This window comes from Tachyglossus aculeatus, chromosome 1 (genome assembly GCF_015852505.1).
Source record: "Tachyglossus aculeatus isolate mTacAcu1 chromosome 1, mTacAcu1.pri, whole genome shotgun sequence".
NCBI lineage: Eukaryota > Metazoa > Chordata > Mammalia > Monotremata > Tachyglossidae > Tachyglossus > Tachyglossus aculeatus.
Window position 1 is genome coordinate 4,453,059 of NC_052066.1, and position 27,051 is coordinate 4,480,109.

At 49.3% G+C, this 27,051-nt stretch overlaps 1 protein-coding gene across 1 annotated transcript in view; it reads right to left on the reverse strand.

Annotated features, from left to right (window-relative positions):
- DDX18 (DEAD-box helicase 18) overlaps nucleotides 1-27,051 on the reverse strand; it is a 42,614-nt gene that overhangs the window by 1,672 nt on the left and 13,891 nt on the right. The window contains exons 3-11 of the mRNA XM_038751611.1: nucleotides 25,105-25,240; nucleotides 22,310-22,410; nucleotides 18,653-18,852; nucleotides 18,455-18,569; nucleotides 12,921-13,060; nucleotides 10,537-10,698; nucleotides 9,308-9,460; nucleotides 9,085-9,198; nucleotides 4,705-4,761 (exon numbers count right to left, since the gene is read on the reverse strand). Coding sequence (XP_038607539.1) covers nucleotides 4,705-4,761; nucleotides 9,085-9,198; nucleotides 9,308-9,460; nucleotides 10,537-10,698; nucleotides 12,921-13,060; nucleotides 18,455-18,569; nucleotides 18,653-18,852; nucleotides 22,310-22,410; nucleotides 25,105-25,240 — 1,178 coding nt within the window. The remainder of the gene's footprint in view (nucleotides 1-4,704; nucleotides 4,762-9,084; nucleotides 9,199-9,307; nucleotides 9,461-10,536; nucleotides 10,699-12,920; nucleotides 13,061-18,454; nucleotides 18,570-18,652; nucleotides 18,853-22,309; nucleotides 22,411-25,104; nucleotides 25,241-27,051) is intronic.

Here is a 27,051-nt window from a genome sequence, read left to right on the forward strand (position 1 = left end):
CCCGTGGGGCTCAAAGTCTCCATCTTCTAGCCTGTGAGCCCGCTGTCGGGTAGGAACTGTCTCTATATGTTGCCAACTTGTACTTCCCAAGCGCTTAGTCCACTGCTCTGCACACAGTAAGTGCTCAATAAATACGACTGAATGAATGAATAGTAACAATAATAATGATGGTATTTGTTAAGCACTATGTGCCAAGCACTAAGCGTTGGGGTAGATAGAAGGCCATCATATGGTTTGCCAACTTGGACTTCCCAAGCGCTTAGTCCAGTGCTCTGCACACAGTAAGTGCTCAATAAATACGATTGAATGAATGAATGAATAATAATAATAATGATGGTATTTGTTAAGCACTTACTATGTGCCACGCACTAAGCGTTGGGGTAGATAGAAGGCCATCGTATCGTTTGCCAACTTGGACTTCCCAAGCGCTTAGTCCAGTGCTCTGCACACAGTAAGCGCTCAATAAATACGATGGAATGAATGAATGAATAATAACAATGATAATGATGGTATTTGTTAAGCGCTATGTGCCAAGCACTAAGCGTTGGGGTAGATAGAAGGCCATCATACGGTTTGCCAACTTGGACTTCCCAAGCGCTTAGTCCAGTGCTCTGCACACAGTAAGCGCTCAATAAATACGATTGAATGAATGAATGAATAATAATAATAATGTTGGTATTTGTTAAGCACTTACTATGTGCCAAGCACTAAGCGTTGGGGTAGATAGAAGGCCATCATACGGTTTGCCAACTTGGACTTCCCAAGCGCTTAGTACAGGGCTCTGCACACAGGAAGCGCTCAATAAATACAATTGAATGAATGAATAATAATAATAATGATGGTATTTGTAAAGCACTTACTATGTGCCAAGCACCAAGCGTTGGGGTAGATAGAAGGCCATCATATTGTTTGCCAACTTGGACTTCCCAAGTGCTTAGTACAGTGCTCTGCACACAGTAAGCGCTCAATAAATATGATTGAATGAATAAATGAATAATAATAATAATGATGGTATTTGTTAAGCGCTGACTATGTGCCAAGCACTAAGCATTGGGGTAGATAGAAGGCCACCGTATTGTCCCCCGTGGGGCTCACAGTCTCCATCTTCTAGACTGTGAGCCCGCTGTTGGGTAGGAACCGTCTCTAGACGTTGCCAACTTGTACTTCCCAAGCGCTTAGTCCAGTGCTCTGCACACAGTAAGTGCTCAATAAGTACGATTGAATGAATGAATGAATAATAATAATAATGATGGTATTTGTTAAGCGCTTACTATGTGCCAAGCACTAAGCGTTGGGGTGGATAGAAGGCCATCATATGGTTTGCCAACTTGGACTTCCCAAGCACTTAGTCCAGTGCTCTGCACACAGTAAGCGCTCAATAAATATGATTGAATGAATGAATAATAATAATGATGATGGTATTTGTTAAGCGCTGACTATATGCCAAGCACTAAGCGTTGGGGTAGATAGAAGGCCATCATATGGTTTGCCAACTTGGACTTCCCAAGCGCTTAGTCCAGTGCTCTGCACACAGTAAGCGCTCAATAAATACGATGGAATGAATGAATAATAATAATAATGGTGGTATTTGTTAAGCGCTATGTGCCAAGCACTAAGCATTGGGGTAGATAGAAGGCCATCATATCCTTTGACAACTTGGACTTCCCAAGCACTTAGTACAGTGCTCTGCACACAGTAAGCGCTCAATAAATACGATTAAATGAATGAATAACCCAAGCACTTAGTACAGTGCTCTGCACACAGTAAGCGCTCAATATAATTGAATGAATAAATGAATAATAATAATAATGATGATGGTATTTGTTAAGCGCTGACTATGTGCCAAGCACTAAGCGTTGGGGTAGATAGAAGGCCATCGTATTGTCCCCCGTGGGGCTCACAGTCTCCCCCTTCTAGACTGCGAGCCCGCTGTTGGGTAGGGACCGTCTCCATATGTTGCCAACTTGGACTTCCCAAGCGCTTAGTACAGTGCTCTGCACACAGTAAGTGCTCAATAAATACGATCAAATGAATGAATAATAATGATAATGATGGTATTTGTTAAGCGCTATGTGCCAAGAACTAAGCATTGGGGTAGATAGAAGGCCACCGTATTGTCCCCCGTGGGGCTCACAGTCTCCCCCTTCTAGACTGTGAGCCCGCTGTTGGGTAGGGACCGTCACTATATGTTGCCAACTTGGATTTCCCAAGCGCTTAGTACAGTGCTCTGCACACAGTAAGCGCTCAATAAATACGACTGAATGAATCGCCATTGGACAGATGAGGGAACTGAGGCCCGGAGAAGTCAAGTGACTGGCCTGAGGCCACCCAGCAGGTGCGTGGCGGAGCTGGAATTAGAACCCATGTCAAGTGACTTGCCCGAGGTCACCCAGCAGACATGTGGCGGAGCCGGGATTAGAACCCGTGACCCCTGACTCCCAAGCCCTGGCTCGGGACGGGGAGACCTGAGTTCTAATCCCAGCTCCGCCACGCGCCTGCTGGGTGGCCTCGGGCCAGTCACTTGACTTCTCTGGGCCTCGGTTCCCCCATTTAGGCAAGTCTCAACTTCTCTGTGCCGCAGTTACCACATCTGTAAAATGGGGATGAAGACTGTGAGCCCCCCGTGGGACAACCTGATTACCTTGTAACCTCCCCAGCGCTTAGAACAGTGCTTTGCACATAGTAAGCGCTCAATAAATGCCATTATAATTATTAGTATCTGTCAAATGGGGATGGAGACTGTGAGCCTCACGAGGGACAACCTGATCACCTTGTATATTCCCCCCCAGCGCTTAGAACAGTGCTTTGCACATAGTATAAGCGCTTAACAAATGCCATCATCCTCCTCCTCATACTCTGGGGACTGAGACTGGGAACCCCTGGGAGGGGCAAGGACTACGTCCAACCTGATGCGGAGGCACCCACCCCGGTGCTTAGTACAGTGCCTGGCACATAGTAAGCGCTCAATGAATGCCATCATCATTATTATTATCATTATTATTACTTCTCTAAACCTCAGTTGTCATCTGTAAAACGGGGGTTAAGACAGTGAGCCCCACGTGGGACAGGGACTGCGTCCAACCTGATGATGATGGATCCACCCCGGTGCTTAGTACAGTGCCTGGCACATAGTAAGCGCTCGACAAATACCATCACCATTATTATTATTACTTCTCTCAACCTCAGTTATCATCTGTAAAATGGGGGTTAAGACAATGGGCCCCACGTGGGACAGGGACGGCGTCCAACCTGATGACGATGTATCCACCCCGGTGCTTAGTACAGGGCCTGGCACATAGTAAGCGCTCGACAAATACCAACACCATTATTATTATTACTTCTCTAAACCTCAGTTGTCATCTGTAAAATGGGGGTTACGACAGTGAGCCCCACGTGGGACAGGGACTGCGTCCAACCTGATGATGATATATCCACCCCGGTGCTTAGTACACTGCCTGGCACATAGTAAGCGCTCGACAAATACCATCACCGTTATTATCATCATTATTATTACTTCTCTAAACCTCAGCTGTCATCTGTAAAATGGGGGTTAAGACAGCCCCACGCGGGACAAGGACTGCATCCAACCTGATGACGATGTATCCACCCCGGTGCTTAGTACAGGGCCTGGCACATAGTAAGCGCTCGACAAATACCAACACCATTATTATTATTACTTCTCTAAACCTCAGTTGTCATCTGTAAAATGGGGGTTACGACAGTGAGCCCCACGTGGGACAGGGACTGCGTCCAACCTGATGACAATGGATCCATCCCGGTGCTTAGTACAGTGCCTGGCACACAGTAAGTGCTCGACAAATACCATCACCATTATTATCAGCATTATTATTACTTCTCTAAACCTCAGCTGTCATCTGTAAAATGGGGGTTAAGACAGTGAGCCCCACGTGGGACAGGGACTGCGTCCAACCTGATGACGATGTATCCGCCCCGGTGCTTAGTACAGTGCCTGGCACATAGTAAGTGCTCGACAAATACCATCACCATTATTATTATTATTACTTCTCTAAACCTCAGTTGTCATCTGGAAAATGGGGGTAACGACAGTGAGCCCCACGTGGGACAGGGACTGCGTCCAACCTGATGATGATGATGTATCCGCCCCGGTGCTTAGTACAGTGCCTGGCACATAGTAAGCGCTCGACAAATACCATCACCATTATTATTACTTCTCTAAACCTCAGTTGTCATCTGTAAAATGGGGGTTACGACAGTGAGCCCCACGCGGGACAGGGACTGCATCCAACCTGATGACGATGTATCCACCCCGGTGCTTAGTACACTGCCTGGCACATAGTAAGCGCTCGACAAATACCATCACCATTATTATCATCATTATTATTACTTCTCTAAACCTCAGCTGTCATCTGTAAAATGGGGGTTACGACAGTGAGCCCCACGCGGGACAGGGACTGCATCCAACCCGATGACGATGTATCCGCCCCGGTGCTTAGTACAGTGCCTGGCACATAGTAAGCACTCAACGAGCACCATCATCATCAGTATTACTTCTCTGGGCCTCGGTTCCCTCATCTGTCATGTGGGGACGGAGACTGTGTGAGCCCCGCGTGGGACGGCGACTGTGTCCAACCTGGTGAACTTGGACTTACCGCAGCGCTTAGAACAGCGCTTAGTGCCTAGTAAGTGCGGAAGAAGTGCCATGATGCTCGTCCCCCTTCTTACCTGAGACTGGATGTCGGAGATCTTGGCCCAGGAAAACTCGTACTCGCTGAGGGGCACCTAGAGGGGACAGCGGCAGAGGTGAATGGAGGCAGGGTAGGGGGTTCATTCGCTCAATCGTATTTATTGAGCGCTTACTGTGTGCAGAGCACTGGACTAAGCGCCTTGGGAAGTCCAAGTCGGCAACCTCTAGAGACGGTCCCTACCCGACAACGGGCTCACAGTCTAGAAGGGGGAGACGGACAACATAACAGGTAGATAGGTGTCAAAACCGTCAGAATAAATCGAATTATAGCTATATGCACATCATTAACAAAATAATAATAATAATGATAGCATTTATTAAGCGCTTACTTAGGTGCCCAGCACTGTTCTAAGCGCTGGGGAGGTTACAAGGTGATCAGGTTGTCCCACGGGGGGCTCACAGTCTTCACCCCCATTTTACAGATGAGGGAGCTGAGGCGCAGAGAAGTGAAGTGACTTGCCCAAAGTCTCAGAGCTGACAAGTGGCGGAGCCGGGATTTGAACCCATGACCACTGACTCCCAAGCCCGGGCTCTTTCCACTGAGACATGCTGCTTCTCTAGTCCAAATAGAGTAGTAAATATGTACAAGTAAAATAAATAGAGTAATGGCTCAGTGGAAAGAGCCCGGGCTTTGGAGTCGGAGGTCATGGGTTCTAATCCCGGCTCTGCCAATTAGCTGTGTGACTTTGGGCAAGTCACTTCACTTCTCCGGGCCTCAGTTCCCTCATCTGCAAAATGGGGAGGAAGACTGTGAGCCCCCCGTGGGGCAACCCCATCACCATGTAACCTCCCCAGGGCTCAGAACAGTGCTTTGCACATAGTAAGCGCTTAGTAAATGCCATTATTATCATTATTATTATATACAAGTGCTGTGGGGAGGGGAAGGAAGTAGGGCATTCATTCATTCATTCATTCAATCGTATTTATTGAGCGCTTACTATGTGCAGAGCACTGTACTAAGCGCTTGGGGAGTCCAAGTTGGCAACATTTAGAGACGGTCCCTACCCAACAGCGGGCTCACAGTCTAGAAGGGGGAGACAGAGAACAAAACAAAACATATTAACAAAATAAAGTAAATAGAATAGACATGTACAAATATAGAGTGATATTTAGGTGGGAGGGTTCATTCATTCATTCATTCAATCGTATTTATTGAGCGTTTATTGTGTACTAAGTGCTTGGGAAGTCCAAGTTGGCAACATATAGAGACGGTCCCTACCCAACAGTGGGCTCACAGTCTAGAAGGGGGAGACAGAGAACAAAACATATTAACAAAATAAAATAAACAGAATAAACATGTACAAACATAAATAAGTAGAGTAATATTTAGGTGGGAGGATTCATTCATTCAATCGTATTTATTGAGCGCTTACTGTGTACTAAGCGCTTGGGAAGTCCAAGTTGGCAACATATAGAGACGGTCCCTACCCAACAGCGGGCTCACAGTCTAGAAGGGGGAGACAGGCAACAAAACCAAACGTATTAACAAAATAAAATAAATAGAATAAATATGTACAAATATAAATAAGTAGAGTAACATTTAGGTGGGAGGATTCATTCATTCATTCATTCAATTGTATTTATTGAGCGCTTACTGTGTACTAAGCGCTTGGGAAGTCCAAGTTGGCAACGTATAGAGACGGTCCCTACCCAACAGCGGGCTCACAGTCTAGAAGGGGGAGACAGAGAACAAAACCAAACATAGTAACAAAATAAAAGAAATAGAATAAACATGTACAAATATAAATAAATAGACTAATATTTAGGTGGGAGGGCGAGATGTACAAATATAAATACAGTAATATTTATGTGGGAGGGCAAGGGGGAGGAAGAGGAGAGGAAAAAGGGTTCTGCAGTCTTCCCTTCTCCCCAAGACCCGTCACCCCCAAGCCACGGGGCCCCTGCCCCGCTGGCATCCACGGTGAGCCCACTGTTGGGTAGGGACCGTCTCTCTACGTTGCCAACTTGTACTTCCCAAGCGCTTAGTACAGTGCTCTGCACACAGTAAGCGCTCAATAAATACAATCGAATGAATGAATGCTTTGGGTAACGTTAGGGGGGAGCCCAGCCGGCATCCGCGGTCAGCCTGCTGTTGGGTAGGGACTGTCTCTATATGTTACCGAATTGGACTTTCCAGGCACTTAGTACAGTGCTCTGCACACAGTAAGCGCTCAATAAATAGGATCGAATGAACGAATACTTTGGGTAACGTTAGGGGGGAGCCCGGCCGGCGCCCGGCTGGCATCCGCCGTCAGCCCGCTGTTGGGTAGGGACTGTCTCTATATGTTACTGAGTTGGACTTTCCAAGCGCTTAGTACATCATCATCATCAATTGTATTTATTGAGCGCTTACTGTGTGCAGAGCACTGTACTAAGCGCTTGGAAAGCCCAAGTTGGCAACATATAGAGGCAGTCCCTACCCAACAGAGGGCTCACAGTCTAAAAGGGGGAGACGGACAACAAAACCAAACATACTAACAAAATAAATAGAATAGATATGTACAAGTAAAATAAATAAATAAATAGAGTAACAAATCTGTACAAACATCTATCCATATATACAGGTGCTGTGGGGAAGGGAAGGAGGTAAGATGGGGGGGATGGAGAGGGGGACGAGGGGGAGAGGAAGGAAGGGGCTCAGTCTGGGGACTGGGCACAGCGCTCTGCACACAGTAAGCGCTCAATAAATACGATCGAATGAATGAATGCTTTGGGTAACGTTACTGGGGAGCCCGGCCGGCATCCGCGGGCCGGCATCCGAGGTCAGCCCACTGTTGGGTAGGGACCATCTCTATATGTTACCGAATTGGACTTTCCAAGCGCTTAGTACATCATCATCATCAATTGTATTTATTGAGCGCTTACTGTGTGCAGAGCACTGTACTAAGTGCTTGGGAAGTCCAAGTTGGCAACATATAGAGACGGTCCCTACCCAACAGTGGGCTCACAATCTAAAAGGGGGAGACAGAGAACAAAACCAAACATATTAACAAAATAAAATAAATAGGATATGTACAAGTAACAAATCTGTACAAACATATATACATCTATACAGGTGCTGTGGGGAAGGGAAGGAGGTAAGATGGGGGGGATGGAGAGCGGGCCGAGGCGGAGAGGAAGGAAGGGGCTCAGTCTGGGGACTGGGTACAGCGCTCTGCACACAGTAAGCGCTCAATAAATACGATCGAACGAACGAATGCTTGGGGTAACGTTAGGGGGGAGCCTGGCCAACATCTGCAGTCAGCCCGCTGTTGGGTAGGGACCGTCTCTATATGTTACCGAATTGGACTTTCCAGGCGCTCAGTACAGTGTTCTGCACACAGTAAGCGCTCAATAAAGACGATCGAACGAACGAATGCTTGGGGTAACGTCAGGGGGGAGCCCGGCCGGCATCCGTGATCAGCCCGCTGTTGGGTAGGGACCGTCTCTATATGTTACCGAATTGGACTTTCCAGGCGCTTAGTACAGCGCTCTGCACACAGTAAGCACTCAATAAATACGATCGAACAAACAAATGCTTGGGGTAACGTTAGGGGGGAGCCCGGCTGGCATCCGCGGTCAGCCCGCTGTTGGGTAGGGACCGTCTCTATATGTTACCGAGTCGGACTTTCCAAGCGCTTAGCACAGTGCTCTGCACACAGTAAGCGCTCAATAAATACGATCGAACGCTTGGGGTAACGTTAGGGGGGAGCCCGGCCGGCATCCGCGGTCAGCCTGCTGTTGGGTAGGGACTGTCTCTATATGTTACTGAGTCGGACTTTCCAAGCGCTCAGCACAGTGCTCTGCACACAGTAAGCGCTCAATAAATACGATCGAATGGACGCTTGGGGTAACGTTAGGGGGGAGCCCGGCCGGCATCCGCTGTCAGCCCGCTGTTGGGTAGGGACTGTCTCTATATGTGACCGAGTCGGACTTTCCAGGCGCTTAGCACAGTGCTCTGCACACAGTAAGCGCTCAATAAATACAATCGAACGCTTGGGGTAACGTTGGGGGGGAGCCCGGCCGGCATCCGCGGTCAGCCCGCTGTTGGGTAGTGACCGTCTCTATATCTTACCGAGTTGGACTTTCCAGGCGCTCAGTACAGTGCTCTGCACACAGTAAGCGCTCAATAAATACGATCGAACGCTTGGGGTAACGTTAGGGGGGAGCCCGGCCGGCATCCGCGGTCAGCCTGCTGTTGGGAAGCGACCGTCTCTATATGTTACTGAGTCGGACTTTCCAGGCGCTTAGCACAGTGCTCTGCATACAGTAAGCGCTCAATAAATACAATCGGACGAATTCTTGGGGTAACTTTATGGGGGGAGCCCGGCGAGCCCGCCCCCCCAGATCCCGGTGGGTCCCCGGCGGCCCCCCCGGACCTTGGCCTGCTTGAGGTAGCGCAGGAAGCCGAGCTCCTCCGGCCTCAGGATGAGCAGGGCGTGCCCTCGGCCGTCGATGCCCCGCGCTGTGCGGCCCACGCGGTGGATGTACTCCTGCCGGGCGCAAATCCAGAGTCCGGGTCGGCGGGGGGGGGGGGACGACAGGACCCCGGGGGCGCCGCCTCCGAGCCGTCCTCCCCCCGTCCCCCCACCGCCCACCCACCTTGGGGTCGTCCGGGGGGTCGAACTGGACGATCCAGTCCACCTCGGGGATGTCCAGGCCGCGGGCCGCCACGTCCGTGCACAGCAGGGTGCCCGAGTCCGCGTTGCAGAACTGGAAGAACGTGGTGGTCCGCTTCGTCTGCTTCTGCTTGCCCTGGAGAGGACGGCGGCTTACGGTGGTTCGGGCCTCCCCCGGGCGCTCAGTACAGTACTCTGCGCACGCTGAGCGCTCAGTAGGGACCGACCGACCACGACGGCCCTTCGGACCTCCAGCTCCCCCAACTCTGTCACGGCGTGCTCTCCTACGCGCTTACCGCAGTGCTCGGCCCCCAGTAAGCGCTCAATAAACGGCACAGTGGACAAAGCAGAGGCCTGGGGCTCTGATCCCGGCTCCGCCTCTTGTCTGCTGTGTGACCTTGGGCGAGTCACTTCACTTCTCTGGGCCTCAGTTCCCTCATCCGGAAAACGGGGGATTGAGACCGAGCGCCCCATCCGGGGCAGGGGCTGGGTCCAATCTGATTTGCTTTCATCGCCCCCGGCGCTCAGTACAGTGCCTGGCACATACTACTACTACTAATAATGATGATGATGGAATTTATTAAGCGCTTACTATGTGCAAAGCACGGTTCTAAGTGCTGGGGAGGTTACAAGGTGATCAGGTTGTCCCTCGGGGGGGCTCACAATCCTAACCCCCACTTTACAGATGAGGTAACTGAGGCACAGAGAAGTGAATCAATCAATCCTATTTATTGAGCGCTTACTGTGTGCAGAGCACTGTACTAAGCGCTTGGGAAGTACAAATTGGCAACATCTAGAGACAGTCCCTACCCAACAGTGGGCTCACAGTCTAAAAGGGGGAGTGCTTAGAGCAGTGCTTGGCACATAGTAAGCGCTTAACAAACATCAACATAATTATTATTATTACCTGATCACCTTGTATCCCCCGCCAGCACTTAGAACAGTGCTTTGCACATAGTAAGCCCTTAACAATCAATCAATCAATCGTATTTATTGAGCGCTTACTATGTGCAGAGCACTGTACTAAGCGCTTGGGAAGTACAAATTGGCATCACAACAAACACCAACATTATTATTAGAAGGGGGAGACAGACAAGAAAAAAAGCAAACAGGCAGGTGAAACGAATAGGCTGCCCTCTCCTAGGCGCTCAGCCCAGCGCTCTGCAGGCGGGGAAGTGCTCAGTAAGCGCGCCGGGGCGCGTGGGGACTCACGTGGATGGCCATGACGGGCAGGTCGATGTAGTTGAGCAGCTCGTAGTGGTATTTGACGGACATGCAGGAGGAGAAGAACACCATCAGCTTCTTCTTGCGGTTCTTCTTCAGGAAGGTGAAGAGCAGGAGGAAGCGCTTCTCCGACGGGCAGACCACGTAACCCTGCCGGAGCGGGGCGTTCACACCACTCCCCGCGGCCGGGGAGAGACGGCCAGGAAGGCCGACTTCCCCGGCGCTGTAGACAACACCCCCCCCCCCCCACCCTCCCTGGCTCACAGGCCGTTCTCCTCGTTCATTCAGTCACATTCATTGGGCGCTTACTGTGTGCGGGGCACTGGGCTGAGCGCTTGGGAAGTTCATATCAGCCGACATTCCCATCGCTGTAGACAACACCCCCCACCCTCCCTGGCTCACAGGCTGTTCCCGTTCATTCAATCATATTTATTGGGCGCTTACTGCGTGCGGGGCACTGGACTGAGCGCTTGGGAAGCTCATATCGGCCAACAGTCCCGTCGCTGTAGACAACACTCCCCACCCTCCCTGGCTCACAGGCCGTTCTCCTCGTTCATTCAGTCATATTCACTGGGCGCTTACTGTGTGCGGGGCACTGGGCTGAGCGCTTGGGAACTTCATATGGGCCGACAGTTCCGTCACTGTAGACAACACCCCCACCCTCCCGGGCTCACAGGCCATTCTCGTTCATTCAATCATATTTATTGGGCGCTTACTGTGTGCGGGGCACTGGACTGAGCGCTTGGGAAGTTCAAATCGGCAACAGAGACGGTCCCTACTCAGCAATGGGGTCTCTCTCACTCAACCCACATACTCCATCCATCACCACCTTGGCAGCACCGCTGAAACCCGCCCTGCCCTCTCCAAGTGGCTCCCATATGGATCCGATCACTCCTCCTCTCCCGGATCAATCAATCGTATTTATTGAGCGCTTACTGTGTGCAGAGCACTGTACTAAGCGCTTGGGAAGTCCACGTTGCCAACATATAGGGACGGTCCCTACCTGACAGCGGGCTCACAGGAGGCTCGCATCGGCCTCCTGGCAGACCTCCCTGCCTCCCGTCTCTCCCCACTCCGGTCAATCAATCAATCAATCAATCGATCCTATTTATTGAGCGCTTACTGTGTGCAGAGCACTGGACTGTCCAGACTTCACTCCGCCGCCCGCATCGTTTTTCTACAAAAACGTCCCAGCCCCACACCGCTTACGTCTGCCTCACTTATTCATTTCTAACCATGTCTGTCCCCCCGTCCAGACTTTCAGCTCCTTGTAGGGAGGGAATGTGTCTAGTATATATCATCATCATCATCAATCGTATTTATTGAGCGCTTACTGTGTGCAGAGCACTGGACTACGCGCTTGGGAAGTACAATTTGGCAACATCTAGAGACAGTCCCTACCCGACAGTGGGCTCACAGTCTAAAAGGGGGAGACAGAGAACAAAGCCCTCTCCTATAATAATAATAATAATAATGGCATTTATTTGTTCTCTGTCTCCCCCTTTTAGACTGTGAGCCCACTGTTGGGTAGGGACTGTCTCTATATGCTGCCAATTTGTACTTCCCAAGCGCTTAGTACAGTGCTCTGCACATAGTAAGTGCTCAATAAATAAACGATTGATGATGATGATTTATTAAGCGCTTACTACGTGCAAAGCACTGTTCTAAGCGCTGGGGAGGTTACAAGGTGATCAGGTTGTCCCACGGGGGGCTCACAGCCTTAATCCCCGTTTTACAGATGAGGTAACTGCGGCACAGAAAAGAGAAGTGACTTGCCCAAAGTCACCCAGCTGACAATTGGCAGAGCCGGAATTTGAACCCGTGGCCTCTGACTCCGAAGCCCGGGCTCTTTCCACTGAGCCGCGCTGCTTCCCCTGATCGCTTAGTACGGTGCCCCGCACGCAGGACGTGCTTGATAAATACGCCTCCATCGCCTCTAGCCCGTCGGCGCCCGTGCCTCCGCGGACCTGCCCCGAGCGCTCAGCACAGTGCCCCGCGTGCCGGCAACGCTCGATAAAGAGCTCCAATCGATCGGAGGGGGGAGGAATTAGTGTATATTAGTATATACCTGTATATATGTATATATGTTTGTACATATTTATTACTCTGTTTATTTTACTTGTCCATATCTATTCTATTTATTTTGTTAGTATGTTTGGTTTTGTTCTCTGTCTCCCCCCTTTTAGACTGCGAGCCCATTGTTGGGCAGGGACTGTCTCTAGATGTTGCCAACTTGGACTTCCCAAGCGCTTGGTCCAGTGCTCTGCACATAGTAAGCGCTCAATAAATACGATTGATGATGATGATGATGATGACGCGGGGCGTGAACGGCGGCAGACGCCCCCTCCCCGCCCTCGCCCCCCGCTCCGGACCTGCTCCAGGCCGTCCACGGTGGCCACGTCCTTGTGGTCATCCACGCCGACGTAGAGGGGCTCCTTCTTCAGGGAGATCTTGGCCAAGTCCTCCACCTTGCGCGTCTGCGTGGCCGAGAACAGCATCGTCTGCCTCCGCTCTGCGGGACGGTCAGATGTACTTGGTGAGCGCTTGCCGTGGGCAGGCCGCTGGACTGAGCGCTCGGGAGAGGACGACAAAGCAATAAACGGACACGTTCCCTTGCCACAGCGAGCTGACCACCGCGGGGCCACGGGCTCGGCTCACCTGCCTCTCTTGGGGGGCGTTCAGTACATCGCTCCAGGGCAGGAGCCGCGTCTACTTACTCTATTGAGCCCACTGTTGGGTAGGGACTGTCTCTATATGTTGCCGACTTGTGCTTCCCAAGCGCTTAGTACAGTGCTCTGCACACAGTAAGCGCTCAATAAATATGATTGATTGATTCTCCATCCCCCCCCCGCCTTACCTCCTTCCCCTCCCCACAGCACCTGTATATACGTTTGTATGGATTTATTACTCTATTTTATTTGTACATATTTATTCCATTTTATTTTGTTAATATGTTTTGTTTTGTTCTCCATCTCCCCCTTCTAGACTGTGAGCCTGCTGTCGGGTAGGGACCATCTCTATATGTTGCCGACTTGTACTTCCCAAGCGCTTAGTACAGTGCTCTGCACACAGTAAGCGCTCAATAAATACGATTGATTGATTGATTCTCCATCCCCCCCGCCTTACCTCCTTCCCTTCCCCACAGCACCTGTATATATGTATATATATTTGTATGGATTTATTACTCTATTTTATTTGTACATATTTATTCTATTTATTTTATTTTGTTCATATGTTTTGTTTTGTTGTCTGTCTCCCCCTTCTAGACTGTGAGCCTGCTGTTGGGTAGGGACCGTCTCTAGATGTTGCCGACTTGCGCTTCCCAAGCGCTTAGTACAGTGCTCTGCACACAGTAAGCGCTCAATAAATACAATTGATTGATTATTCTATTTATTTTATTCTGTTAATATGTTTTGTTGTCTGTCTCCCCCTTCTAGCCTGTGAGCCTGCTGTTGGGTAGGGACCGTCTCTCTATGTTGCCAACTTGTACTTCCCAAGCGCTTAGTACAGTGCTCTGCACACAGTAAGCGCTCAATAAATGATTGATTGATTCTCCATCCCCCCTGCCTTACCTCCTTCCCCTCCCCGCCGCACCTGTATATATGTTTGTACATATTTATTACTCCATTTATTTTACTTATACATATTTATTCTATGTATTTTATTTTGTTAATATGTTTTGTTTTGTTCTCTGTCTCCCCCTTCTAGACTGTGAGCCCGCTGTTGGGTCGGGACCGTCTCTATATGTTGCCGACGTGCGCTTCCCAAGCGCTTAGTACAGTGCTCTGCACACAGTAAGCACTCAATAAATACGATTGATTGATTCTCCATCCCCCCTGCCTTACCTCCTTCCCCTCCCCGCCGCACCTGTATATATGTATATATGTTTGTACATATTTATTACTCCATTTATTTTACTTATACATATTTATTCTATTTATTTTATTTTGTTAATATGTTTTGTTTTGTTCTCTGTCTCCCCCTTCTAGACTGTGAGCCCGCTGTTGGGTCGGGACCGTCTCTATATGTTGCCGACTTGTGCTTCCCAAGTGCTTAGTACAGTGCTCTGCACACAGTAAGCGCTCAATAAATACGATTGATTGATTGATTATTCTATTTATTTTATTTATATGTTTTGTTTTGTTCTCTGTCTCCCCCTTCTAGACTGTGAGCCCGCTGTTGGGTCGGGACCGTCTCTATATGTTGCTGACTTGTACTTCCCAAATGCTTAGTACAGTGCTCTGCACACAGTAAGCGCTCAATAAATACGACTGAATGAATGAATGCTCTCCCAAGCGCTCAGTGCAGTGCCCCGCACACAGTGGACTGTCAGCTCCTTGAATGCAGGGCCTGTGTCTCCTCACTCTATTGTCCTCTCCCAAGCGCTCAGAACAGTGCCCCGCACACAGCATTATTAATAATGACAGTATTTGTTAAGCGCTTACTATGTACCAAGCACTGTACTAAGTGCTGGGGTGAATACAAGCAAATCGGGCTGGATATGGGGGTGGCTCACGGTCTCAGTCCCCACTTTCCAGATGAGTTCACTGAGGCCCAGAGAATAATAAGCAAGGCCATCATGATGTGCCAAGCACTGTTCTAAGCACTGGGGTAGATAGAAGGTGATCAGGTTGTCCCCCGTGGGGCTCACAGTCTTCATCCCCATTTTACAGAGGAGATAACTGGGGCACAGACAGTAATGAGAGGCAGCGTGGCTCAGTGGCAAGAGCCTGGACTTTGGAGTCGGAGGTCGTGGGTTCCGATCCCGGCTCCACCAATTGTCAGCTGTGCGACTTTGGGCGAGTCACTTCACTTCTCTGGGCCTCAGTTCCCTCATCTGTAAAATGGGGACAAAGACTGTGAGGCCCCCCCGTGGGACAACCTGATCACCCTGTAACCTCCCCAGCGCTTAGAACAATGCTTTGGACATAGTAAGCGCTTAATAAATGATATCGTTATTATTATTACTATTACTAATAATGTTGGTATTTGTTCAGCACTTGGATGGACTCATTCAACCGTATTTTTTGAGCGCTTACTGTGTGCAGAGCACTGGACTGATGGATTGGGAGAGGACAACAGAACAATAAACACAATCCTTGCCTTGTTCAGTTTTGTCACCTGTCTCCCCTTCTATCAATCAATCAATCAATAGTATTTATTGAGCGTTTACTGTGTCTACCCTTCTAGACTGTGAGCCTGCTCTCTGTGAGCCCGCTGTTGGGTAGGGACCATCTCTGTATGTTGCCAACTTGTACTTCCCAAGCGCTCAGTCCAGTGCTCTGCACACAGTAAGCGCTCACTAAATACGACTGAATGAATGAGTAGGGACTGTCTCTATTTGTTGCCTAATTGTCCTTCCCAAGCGCTTAGTCCAGTGCTCTGCGCACAGTAAGCACTCAATAAATACGACTGAATGAATGAGTAGGGACTGTCTCTATTTGTTGCCTAATTGTACTTCCCAAGAGCTTAGTCCAGTGCTCTGCACACAGTAAGCGCTCAATAAATACAACTGAATGAATGAGTAGGGACTGTCTCTATTTGTTGCCTAATTGTACTTCCCAAGCGCTTAGTCCAGTGCTCTGCGCACAGTAGGCGCTCAGTAAATACGACTGAATGAATGAGTAGGGATTGTCTCTATTTGTTGCCTAATTGTCCTTCCCAAGCGCTTAGTCCAGTGCTCTGCGCACAGTAAGCGCTCAATAAATACGATTGAATGAACGAGTGGGGACTGTCTCTATTTGTTGCCTAATTGTACTTCCCAAGCGCTTAGTCCAGTGCTCTGCGCACAGTAAGCGTTCAATAAAGACGACTAAATGAATGAGTAGGGACTGTCTCTATCTGTTGCCTAATTGTACTTCCCAAGCGCTTAGTCCAGTGCTCTGCGAAAAGTAAGCGCTCAATAAATACGATTGAATGAATGAGTTGGGACCGTCTCTGTTGCCTAATTGTACTTCCCAAGCGCTTAGTCCAGTGCTCTGCGCACAGTAAGCGCTCACTAAATACGATTGAATGAATGAGTGGGGACTGCCTCTATTTGTTGCCTAATTGTCCTTCCCAAGCGCTTAGTCCAGTGCTCTGCACACAGTAAGCGCTCAATAAATACGATTGAATGAATGAGTAGGGACTGTCTCTATCTGTTGCCTAACTGTACTCCCCAAGCGCTTAGTCCAGTGCTCTGTGCACAGTAAGCGCTCAATAAATACGACTGAATGAATGAGTAGGGACTGTCTCTATTTGTTGCCTAATTGTACTTGCCAAGCGCTTAGTCCAGTGTTCTGCACACAGTAAGCGCTCAATAAATACGACTGAATGAATGAGTAGGGACTGCCTCTATCTGTTGCCTAATTGTACTTCCCAAGAGCTTAGTCATTCATTCATTCAATCGTATTTATTGAGCGCTCCAGTGCTCTGCACACAGTAAGCGCTCAATAAATATGACTGAATGAATGAGTAGGGACTGTCTCTATTTGTTGCCTAATTGTACTTCCCAAGTGCTTAGTCCAGTGCTCTGCGCACAGTAAGCGCTCAATAAATACGACTGAATGAACGAGTAGGGACTGTCTCTATCTGTTGCCTAATTGTACTTCCCAAGAGCTTACTGCGCACAGTAAGCGCTCAATAAATACGACTGAATGAACGAGTAGGGACTGTCTCTATTTGTTGCCTAATTGTACTTCCCAAGGGCTTAGTCCAGTGCTCTGCCCAAAGTAAGCGCTCATTAAATACAACTGAATGAATGAGTAGGGACTGTCTCTATTTGTTGCCCAATTGTCCTTCCCAAGCGCTTAGTCCAGTGCTCTGCGTACAGTAAGCGCTCAATAAATACGATTGAATGAATGAGTAGGGACTGTCTCTAGTTGTTGCCTAATTGTACTCCCCAAGCGCTTAGTCCAGTGCTCTGCGCATAGTAAGTGCTCAACAAATATGACTGAATGAATGAGTATATATATATATGCTTGTACATATTTATTCCTCTATTTATTTATTTATTTTACTTGTCCATTTCTATTCTATTTATTTTATTTTGTTAGTATGTTTGGTTTTGTTCTCTAAATATCTCCCCCTTTTAGACTGTGAGCCCACTGTCGGGTAGGGACTGTCTCTATATGTTGCCAACTTGTACTTCCCAAGCGCTTAGTACAGTGCTCTGCACACAGAAAGCGCTCAATGAGTATGATTGATTGATTGATGAGAAGGGACTGTCTCTGTTTGTTGCCTAATTGTCCTTCCCAAGCGCTTAGTCCAGTGCTCTGCGCACAGTAAGCGCTCACTAAATACAACTGAATGAACGAGTAGGGACTGTCTCTATTTGTTGCCTAATTGTCCTTCCCAAGCGCTTAGTCCAGTGCTCTGCGCACAGTAAGCGCTCAATAAATACGATTCAAAGAATGAATGAACAACAAACAGACACGGGGAGAAGCAGTGTGGCTCAGTGGCAAGACCCTAGGATGGGGAGTCACAGGACGTGGGTTCTAATCCCGGCTCCCTCACTCGCCTGACCTTGGGCAAGCCGCTTCACTTCTTGGGGCCTCGGTCACCCCATCTGGAAAATGGGGATGAAGACGGCGAGCCCCACGGGGGGACAACCCGATGGCCTCTTGTCTACCCCAGCGCTTTGAACAGTGCTTGGTACATAGTGAGCGCTTAACAAATTCCCTCCTCCTCCTCCTCATCATTCCCTGCCCACAGTGAGGTCGCGTGAGTGGCTCCTAGTTCCTCCCCAACTCAGGCCGTCCACGTTATTGATCAGTGATGGCGGTGATTAGTATTTATTATTAATAATAATAGTGGTATTGGTTAAGTGCTGAGAAGCAGCATGGCTCAGTGGAAAGAGCCCGGGCTTCGGAGTCAGAATGAAAGGGACGGCGGCGTCTCCCTCCCGCCCCCGAGGAAGGGCGCTTACTTGGCAACAGCTTGATGATCTGCTTCATCTCCTCCTCGAAGCCGACCTCCAGGATGCGGTCGGCCTCGTCGATCACTAGGCACTGCAGGTTTTTGAACATGAAGCCCGGCGTGTTCTGCGGGCGGGACGGACGGACGGGGACGGTGGGTGAGACGGCCCCGGCTACCTACCGGCCGCCCCCCGGCCCGTCCCCCTCACCTGCATATGGTCCAGGAGGCGTCCCGGGGTGGCCACCACGAGGTTGACGCCGTTGGCCAGCTTCTGGGCCTCGGCCGAGCGGTTGCTGCCGCCCATGACGAGGCCGTAAGTGTGGACGTGGTGGGCCATCAGCTCCTTCAGCACGCCGAACGTCTGCATGGCCAGCTCCCGCGTCGGGGACAGGACCACCACGCCCGTGCCTGCCGGGACACCCGCACGACGCCTTACGTCCATCCTTCTCATTCCCCTTATTATAATGGTGGCATTTATTAAGCGCTTACTACGTGCAAGGCACTGTTCTAAGCGTTGGGGAGGTTGTCCCACGGAGTCTTAATCCCCATCTCTCCCTCTCACTTATTATAATGATAATGATGGCATTTAGACTGTGAGCCCACTGTTGGGTAGGGACTGTCTCTATATGTTGCCAATTTGGACTTCCCAAGCGCTTAGTACAGTGCTCTGCACATAGTAAGTGCTCAATAAATACGATTGATGATGATTTATTAAGCGCTTACTATTGCAAAGCACTGTTCTAAGCGCTGGGGAGGTTGTCCCACGGAGTCTTCATCCCCATCTCTCCCCCGCACTTATTATAATGATAATGATGGCATTTGGTAAGCGCTTACTATGTGCAAGGCACTGTTCTAAGCGCTGGGGAGGTTGTCCCACGGAGTCTTAATCCCCATTTCTCCCTCTCACTTATTATAATGATGATGATGGCATTTATTAAACGCTTACTATGTGCAAAGCACTGTTCGAAGCGCTGGGGAGGTTGTCCCACAGAGTCTTAATCCCCATCTCTCCCCCTCATTTATTATAATCATAATGATGGCATTTAATAAGCGCTTACTATGTGCAAGGCACTGTTCTAAGCGCTGGGGAGGTTGTCCCACGGAGTCTCACTCCCCGTCTCTCCCCCTCACTTATTATAATGATAATGATGGCATTTATTAAGCACTTACTATGTGCAAAGCACTGTTCTAAGCACTGGGGAGGTTGTCCCACAGAGTCTTAATCCCTGTCTCTCCCCCTCATTTATTATAATCATAATGATGGCATTTATTAAGCGCTTACTATGTGCAAGGCACTGTTCTAAGCGCCAGGGAGGTTGTCCCACGGAGTCTTAATCCCCATCTGTCCCCCTCACTTATTATAATGATAATGATGGCATTTATTAAGCGCTTACTATGTGCAAGGCACTGTTCTAAACGATGGGGAGGTTGTCCCACGGAGTCTCACTCCCCGTCTCTCCCCCTCACTTATTATAATGATGATGATGGCATTTATTAAGCGCTTACTACATGCAAGGCACTGTTCTAAGCGCTGGGGAAGTTGTCCCCATCTCTCCCCCTCACTTACAATGATAATGATGGCATTTAGTAAGTGCTTACTATGTGCAAGGCACTCTTCTAAGCGCTGGGGAGGTTGTCCCACAGAGTCTTAATCCCCATTTCTCCCCCTCACTTATTATAATGATGATGATGGCATTTATTAAGTGCTTACTACATGCAAGGCACTGTTCTAAGCGCTGGGGAAGTTGTCCCCATCTCTCCCTCTCACTTATTATAATGATAATGATGGCATTTATTAAGCGCTTACTATGTGCAAAGCACTGCTCTAAGCGCTGGGGAGGTTGTCCCATGGAGTCTTACTCCCCATCTCTCCCCCTCTCCACCCCCCCCCCCGTCTTACCTCCTTCCCTTCCCCACAGCACCTGTATATATGTTTGTACAGATTTATTACTCTATTTATTTATTTATTTTACTTGGACATATCTATTCTATTTATTTTATTTTGTTAGTATGTTTGGTTTTGTTCTCTGTCTCCCCCTTTTAGACTGTGAGCCCACTGTTGGGTAGGGACCACCTCTATATGTTACAAACTTGTACTTCCCAAGCGCTTAGTACAGTGCTCTGCACATAGTAAGCGCTCAATAAATACGATTGATTGATTGATTTGACAGATTTACATTTTCCCTCCTCCCAATTCTTCTAGATTGTGGGCCCGCTGTTGGGTAGGGACCGTCTCTATATCTTACAAACTTGTCCCGGCCCACGTCCTCCCCCGGGCCTGGAATGCCCCCAATCCCTCTGCCCACCCGCCAAGCTCGCTCTCTTCCTCCCTTCAAGGCCCTACTGAGAGCTCACCTCCTCCAGGAGGCCTTCCCACACTGAGCCCCTTCCTTCCTCTCCCCCTCGTCCCCCTCTCCACCCCCCCATCCTACCTCCTTCCCTTCCCCACAGCACCTGTATAGATGTATGTATTTTTGTACATATTTATTACTCTATTTATTTTACTTGTGCATACCTATTCTATTTATTTTGTTAGTATGTTTGGTTTTGTTGTCTGTCTCCCCCTTTTAGACTGTGAGCCCACTGTTGGGTAGGGACTGTCTCTATATGTTGCCAACTTGGACTTCCCAAGCGCTTAGTACAGTGCTCTGCACACAGTGAGCGCTCAATAAATACGATTGATGATGATGATGATGATAGTAAGCACTTAACAAATGCCATCATTATTATTATTATTATTAATAGGCAGAGCCGGGATTCGAACCCATGACCTCTGACTCCAAAGCCCGTGCTCTTTCCACTGAGCCACGCTGCTTCTCAGCAGAGGTTGACGGGGTAGGGGTGAGCGCAACTGGGAGAGGGCAGGAGGGGCACGGAACCATTCATTCAATAGCATTTATTATGATAATAATATAATAACGGCATTTATTAAGCGCTTACTATGTGCCAAGCACTGTTCTAAGTGCTGGGGAGGGTACAAGGTGATCAGCTTGTCCCACGGGGGGCTCCCAGTCTTCACCCCCATTTTAAAGATGAGGAAACTGAGGCCCAGAGAAGTGAAGTGACTTGCCCAAAGTCACCCAGCTGACAGTTGGTGGAGCCGGGATTTGAACCCACGGCCTCTGACTCCAAAGCCCGGGCTCGTTCCCATTGCTTCTCCACACTGCTTTATTGAGCACTTACTGTGTGCAGAGCACTGTACTAAGCGCTTGGGCAGTCCAAGTTGGCAACGGAGAGGGACGGCCCCTACCCGACAGCGGGCTCGCAATCTAGAGAAGCAGCGTGGCTCAGTGGAAAAAGAGCCCGGGCTTTGGAGTCAGAGGTCATGGGTTCGAATCCCGACTCCGCCACATAATAATAATAATAATAATAATGGCATTTATTAAGCGCTTACTATGTGCCAAGCACTGTTCTAAGCGCTGGGGAGGTTACAAGGTGATCGGGTTGTCCCACGGGGGGTTCACAGTCTTCATCCCCATTTTACAGATGAGGGAACTGAGGCCCAGAGAAGTGAAGTGACTTGCCCAAAGTCACCCAACTGACAAGTGGCGGAGCCGGGATTTGAACCCACGACCTCTGACTCCAAAGCCCGGGCTCTTTCCCACTGAGCCACGCTGCTTCTCTGAGCCACATGTCTGCTGTGTGATCTTGGGCAAGTCACTTAACTTCGCCAGGCCTCAGTTCCCTCATCTGTAAAATGGGGATTAAGACCGTGAGCCCCACGTGGGACAACCTGATCACCTTGTATCCCCCCAGGGCTTAGAACAGTGCTTGGCACATAGTAAGCGCTTAACAAATGCCAATTATTCTTATTATTAGAAGACGGCAAGGGGGGGGGGGGGGGGGAGAAGAGGGGCGTCCTCACCATTCCTGGGCATGAACTTCAACTTGTAGATGAGCTCGATGGCGGGTATGAGGAAGGCCAGGGTCTTCCCGCTTCCCGTCTTGGCGGCCGCCAGGATGTCTCTGCGGAGAGGAGGGAAAATCCCGCCCAACAATCCACCGCGGATCCCGGGGGTGACCCCCCGCTACGCCCCCGACCCCCTCATACTGTATACATCCTGTATATATGTCTGTACATATTTATTACTCTATTTATTTATTTATTTTATTTGTACATATCTATTCTATTTATTTTATTTTGTTAGTATGTTTGGTTTCTTTCTCTGTCTCCCCCTTTTAGACCGGGAGCCCACTGTTGGGTAGCGACCGTCTCTATATGTTGCCAATTTGTACTTCCCAAGCGCTTAGTCCAGTGCTCTGCACATAGTAAGCGCTCAATAAATACGATTGATGATGATGATGACTTATTTCATTTTGTTAGTCTGTTTGCTTTTGTCTCCCCCTTTTAGACTGGGAGCCCACTGTTGGGTAGGGACTGTCCCTATATGTTGCCAATTTGTACTTCCCAAGCGCTTAGTCCAGTGCTCTGCACACAGGAAGCGCTCAATAAATATGATCGATGATGATGATACTGAGAAGCAGCGTGGCTCAGTGGAAAGAGCCCGGGCTTTGGAGTCAGAGGTCGTGGGTTCCAATCCCGGCCCCCGCCACTTAATAATGGCATTTATTAAGCGCTTACTGTGTGCAGAGCACTGTTCTAAGCGCTGGGGCGGTTGCAAGGTGATCAGGTTGTCCCACGGGGGGGCTCAGAGTTTTAATCCCCATTTTACAGATGAGGGAACGGAGGCCCAGAGAAGTGGCTTGCCCAAAGTCACACAGCTGACAACTGGCAGAGCTGGGATTTGAAGATTTGAGAGAAGCAGCGTGGCTCAGTGGAAAGAGCCCGGCTTTGGAGTCAGAGGTCATGGGTTCAAATCCCGGCTCTGCCAATTGTCAGCTGGGTGACTTTGGGCAAGTCACTTCACTTCTCTGGGCCTCAGTTCCCTCATCTGTGAAACGGGGATGAAAACTGTGAGCCCCCCGTGGGACAACCTGATCACCTTGTAACCTCCTCAGCGCTTAGAACAGTGCTTTGCACATAGTAAGCGCTTAATAAATGCCATCATTATTATTATTATTATTTGAACCCACGACCTCTGACTCCAAAGCCCGGGCTCTTCCCACTGAGCCACGCTGCTTCCCTGACACACTTGTCAGCTGTGTGACTCTGGGCAAGTCACTTCCCTTCTCTGGGCCTCAGTTCCCTCATCTGGAAAATGGGGATGAAGACTGGGAGCCCCCCATGGGACAACCTGATCACCTTGTAACCTCCCCAGCGCTTAGAACAGTGCTTTGCACACAGTAAGTGCTTAACAAATGCCATTATTATTATTATTATTTGAACCCACGACCTCTGACTCCAAAGCCCGGGCTCTTTCCACTGAGCCATGCTGCTTCCCTGACACACTTGTCAGCTGTGTGACTCTGGGCAAGTCACTTCCCTTCTCTGGGCCTCAGTGACCTCATTTGGAAAATGGGGATGAAGACTGGGAGCCCCCCATGGGACAACCTGATCACCTTGTGACGTCCCCATAGTAAGTGCTCATAGTAAGTGCTTAATAAATGCCATTATTATTTTTATATTGATTCAAGAGCTTACTGTGTGCAGGGTGCTGTACTGAGCACTCGGGAGAGGACAATACGACCGGGCACAATAAGTGCTTAACAAATGCCACATTTATTATTACTAGGCGGAGCCAGGATTAGAACCCACGACCTCGGGATCTGGCCACTGAGCCCCGCTGCTTTTCTAGTCGGTGGTCCGTCAGCAGGGACGCCAATAGACAGCGGGAGATAACAATGATAATAATAATAATGATGGCATTTATTAAGCGCTTACTATGTGCAAAGCACTGTTCTAAGCGCTGGGGAGGTTACAAGGTTAGAGAAGCAGCGTGGCTCAGTGGAAAAGAGCCCGGGCTGTGGAGTCAGAGGTCATGGGTTCAAATCCCGGCTCTGTCAATTGTCAGCTGTGTGTCTCTGGGCAAGTCACTTCACTTCTCTGGGCCTCAGTTCCCTCATCTGTAAAATGGGGATGAAGACTGTGAGCCCCCCGTGGGCCAACCTGATCACCTTGTAACCTCCCCAGCACTTAGAACAGTGCTTTGCACATAGTAAGCGCTTAATAAATGCCATTATTATTATTACTATTATTATTATTATTGTTATTACAAGGTGATCAGGCTGTCCCACGGGGGGTTCCCAGTCTCCATCCCCATTTTACAGATGAGGTCACTGAGGCTCAGAGAATTCATTCATTCAGTCGTATTTATTGAGTGCTTACTGTACTGTACGAAGCGCTTGAAGTGAAGTGACTTGCCTGAAGCCATCCCGCTGCCAACCGGCAGAGCCGGGGTTCGAACCCACGACCTCGGACTCCAAGGACCGTGCTCTTTCCACTGATGATGATGGCATTTGTTAAGCGCTTACTATGTGCAAAGCACTGTTCTAAGCGCTGGGGAGGGATACAAGGTGCTTAAGTTGTCCCACGGGGGGCTCACGGTCTTAATCCCCATTTTCCAGATGAGGGAACTGAGGTTCAGAGAAGTGAAGTGACTTGTTCAGGGTCACACAGCGGGCATGTGGCAGGGCCGGGATTCGAACCCATGACCTCGGACTCCAAAGCCCGGGCTCTTTCCACTGAGCCTCGCGGCCGGCTAGCGTCCACCCCATCCCCCCAGACCTGCCCCCCACCATGGGGTGGGGGGCGTCTCTCACCTGCCCTCGAGGAGGGGGCGGATGCTCCTGTGCTGGATTTGGGTCATGGCGGTGAAACCCATGTCGGCCACGCCCCGCAGCGTGTTGTCGCTCACCAGGTCCTTCAGGGAGGCGAACGACGTGTCCTCGAAGGCCCCTGGGGATGCGGACACACAATCAATCAATCAATCGCATTTATTGAGCGCTTACCGTGTGCAGAGCACTGGACTAAGCGCTTGGAAGTACAAGTTGGCAACATATAGAGACGGTCCCTACCCAACATCATCATCAATCGTATTTATTGAGCGCTTACTATCATCATCAATCGCATTTATTGAGCACTTACTATGTGCAGAGCACTGTACTAAGCGCTTGGAAGTACAAGTTGGCAACATATAGAGACGGTCCCTACCCAACATCATCATCATCATCATCAATCGTATTTATTGAGCGCTTACTATCATCATCATCAATCGCATTTATTGAGCGCTTACTATGTGCAGAGCACTGGACTAAGCGCTTGGAAGTACAAGTTGGCAACATATAGAGACGGTCCCTACCCAACATCATCATCATCAATCGTATTTATTGAGCGCTTACTATCATCATCATCAATCGCATTTATTGAGCGCTTACTATGTGCAGAGCACTGGACTAAGCGCTTGGAAGTCCAAGTTGGCAACATCTAGAGACAGTCCCTACCCAACAGTGGGCTCGCAGTCTAAAAGGGGGAGACAGAGAACAAAACCAAACGTACTAACAAAATAAAATAAATAGAATAGACATGTACAAGTAAAATAAATAGAGTAATAAATATGTACAAACATATATCCATCTATACAGGTGCTGTGGGGAAGGGAAGGAGGTAAGATGGGGGGGTGGATGGAGAGGGGGAGGAGGGGGGGAGGAAGGAAGGGGCTCAGTCTGGGAAGGCCTCCTGGAGGAGGGGAGCTCTCAGCAGGGCCTTGAATCAATCAATCAATCAATTGTATTTATTGAGCACTTACTATGTGCAGAGCACTGTACTAAGCGCTTGGGAAGTACAAATTGGCAACATCTAGAGCCAGTCCCTACCCAACAGTGGGCTCATAGTCGAAAAGGGGGAGACAGAGAACAAAACCAAACGTACTAACAAAATAAAATAAATAGAATAGATATGTACAAATAAAATAAATAAATAGAGTAAAAAAAATATGTACAACCATATATCCATATATACAGGTGCTGTGGGGAAGGGAAGGAGGTAAGATGGGGGGGATGGAGGGGGGGACGAGGGGGAGAGGAAGGAAGGGGCTCAGTCTGGGAAGGCCTCCTGGAGGAGGGGAGCTCTCAGCAGGGCCCTGAATCAATCAATCAATCGTATTTATTGAGCGCTTACTATGTGCAGAGCACTGGACTAAGCGCTTGGGAAGTACAAATTGGCAACACATAGAGACAGTCCCTACCCAACAGTGGGCTCACAGTCTAAAAGGGGGAGACAGAGAACAGAACCAAACATACCAACAAAATGAAATAAATAGGATAGATATGTACAAGTAAAATAAATAAATAGAGTAATAAATCTGTACAAACATATATACAGGTGCTGTGGGGAAGGGAAGGAGGTAGGGCGGGGGGGGATGGAGAGGGGGATGAGGGGGAGAGGAAGGAAGGGGCTCAGTCTGGGAAGGCCTCCTGGAGGAGGGGAGCTCTCAGCAGGGCCTTGAAGGGAGGAAGAGAGCGAGCTACCCAACAGCGGGCTCACACACAAACACGCAAAGACACACAACGGCAACTCAGGACGCGGCCACTTAATGAGCCCCGGCTTGAGGAAGGACACTGTTATGGACGCCACGCTGGAGCGCCCTGCTGAGCGCCGGTTTCTGCTATCGTTATTATGATGACGGTATTTGCTAAGTGATTATTACGTGCCAGGCCCTGTACCAGAGAAGCAGCGTGGCTCAGTGGAAAGAGCCCGGGCTTGGGAGC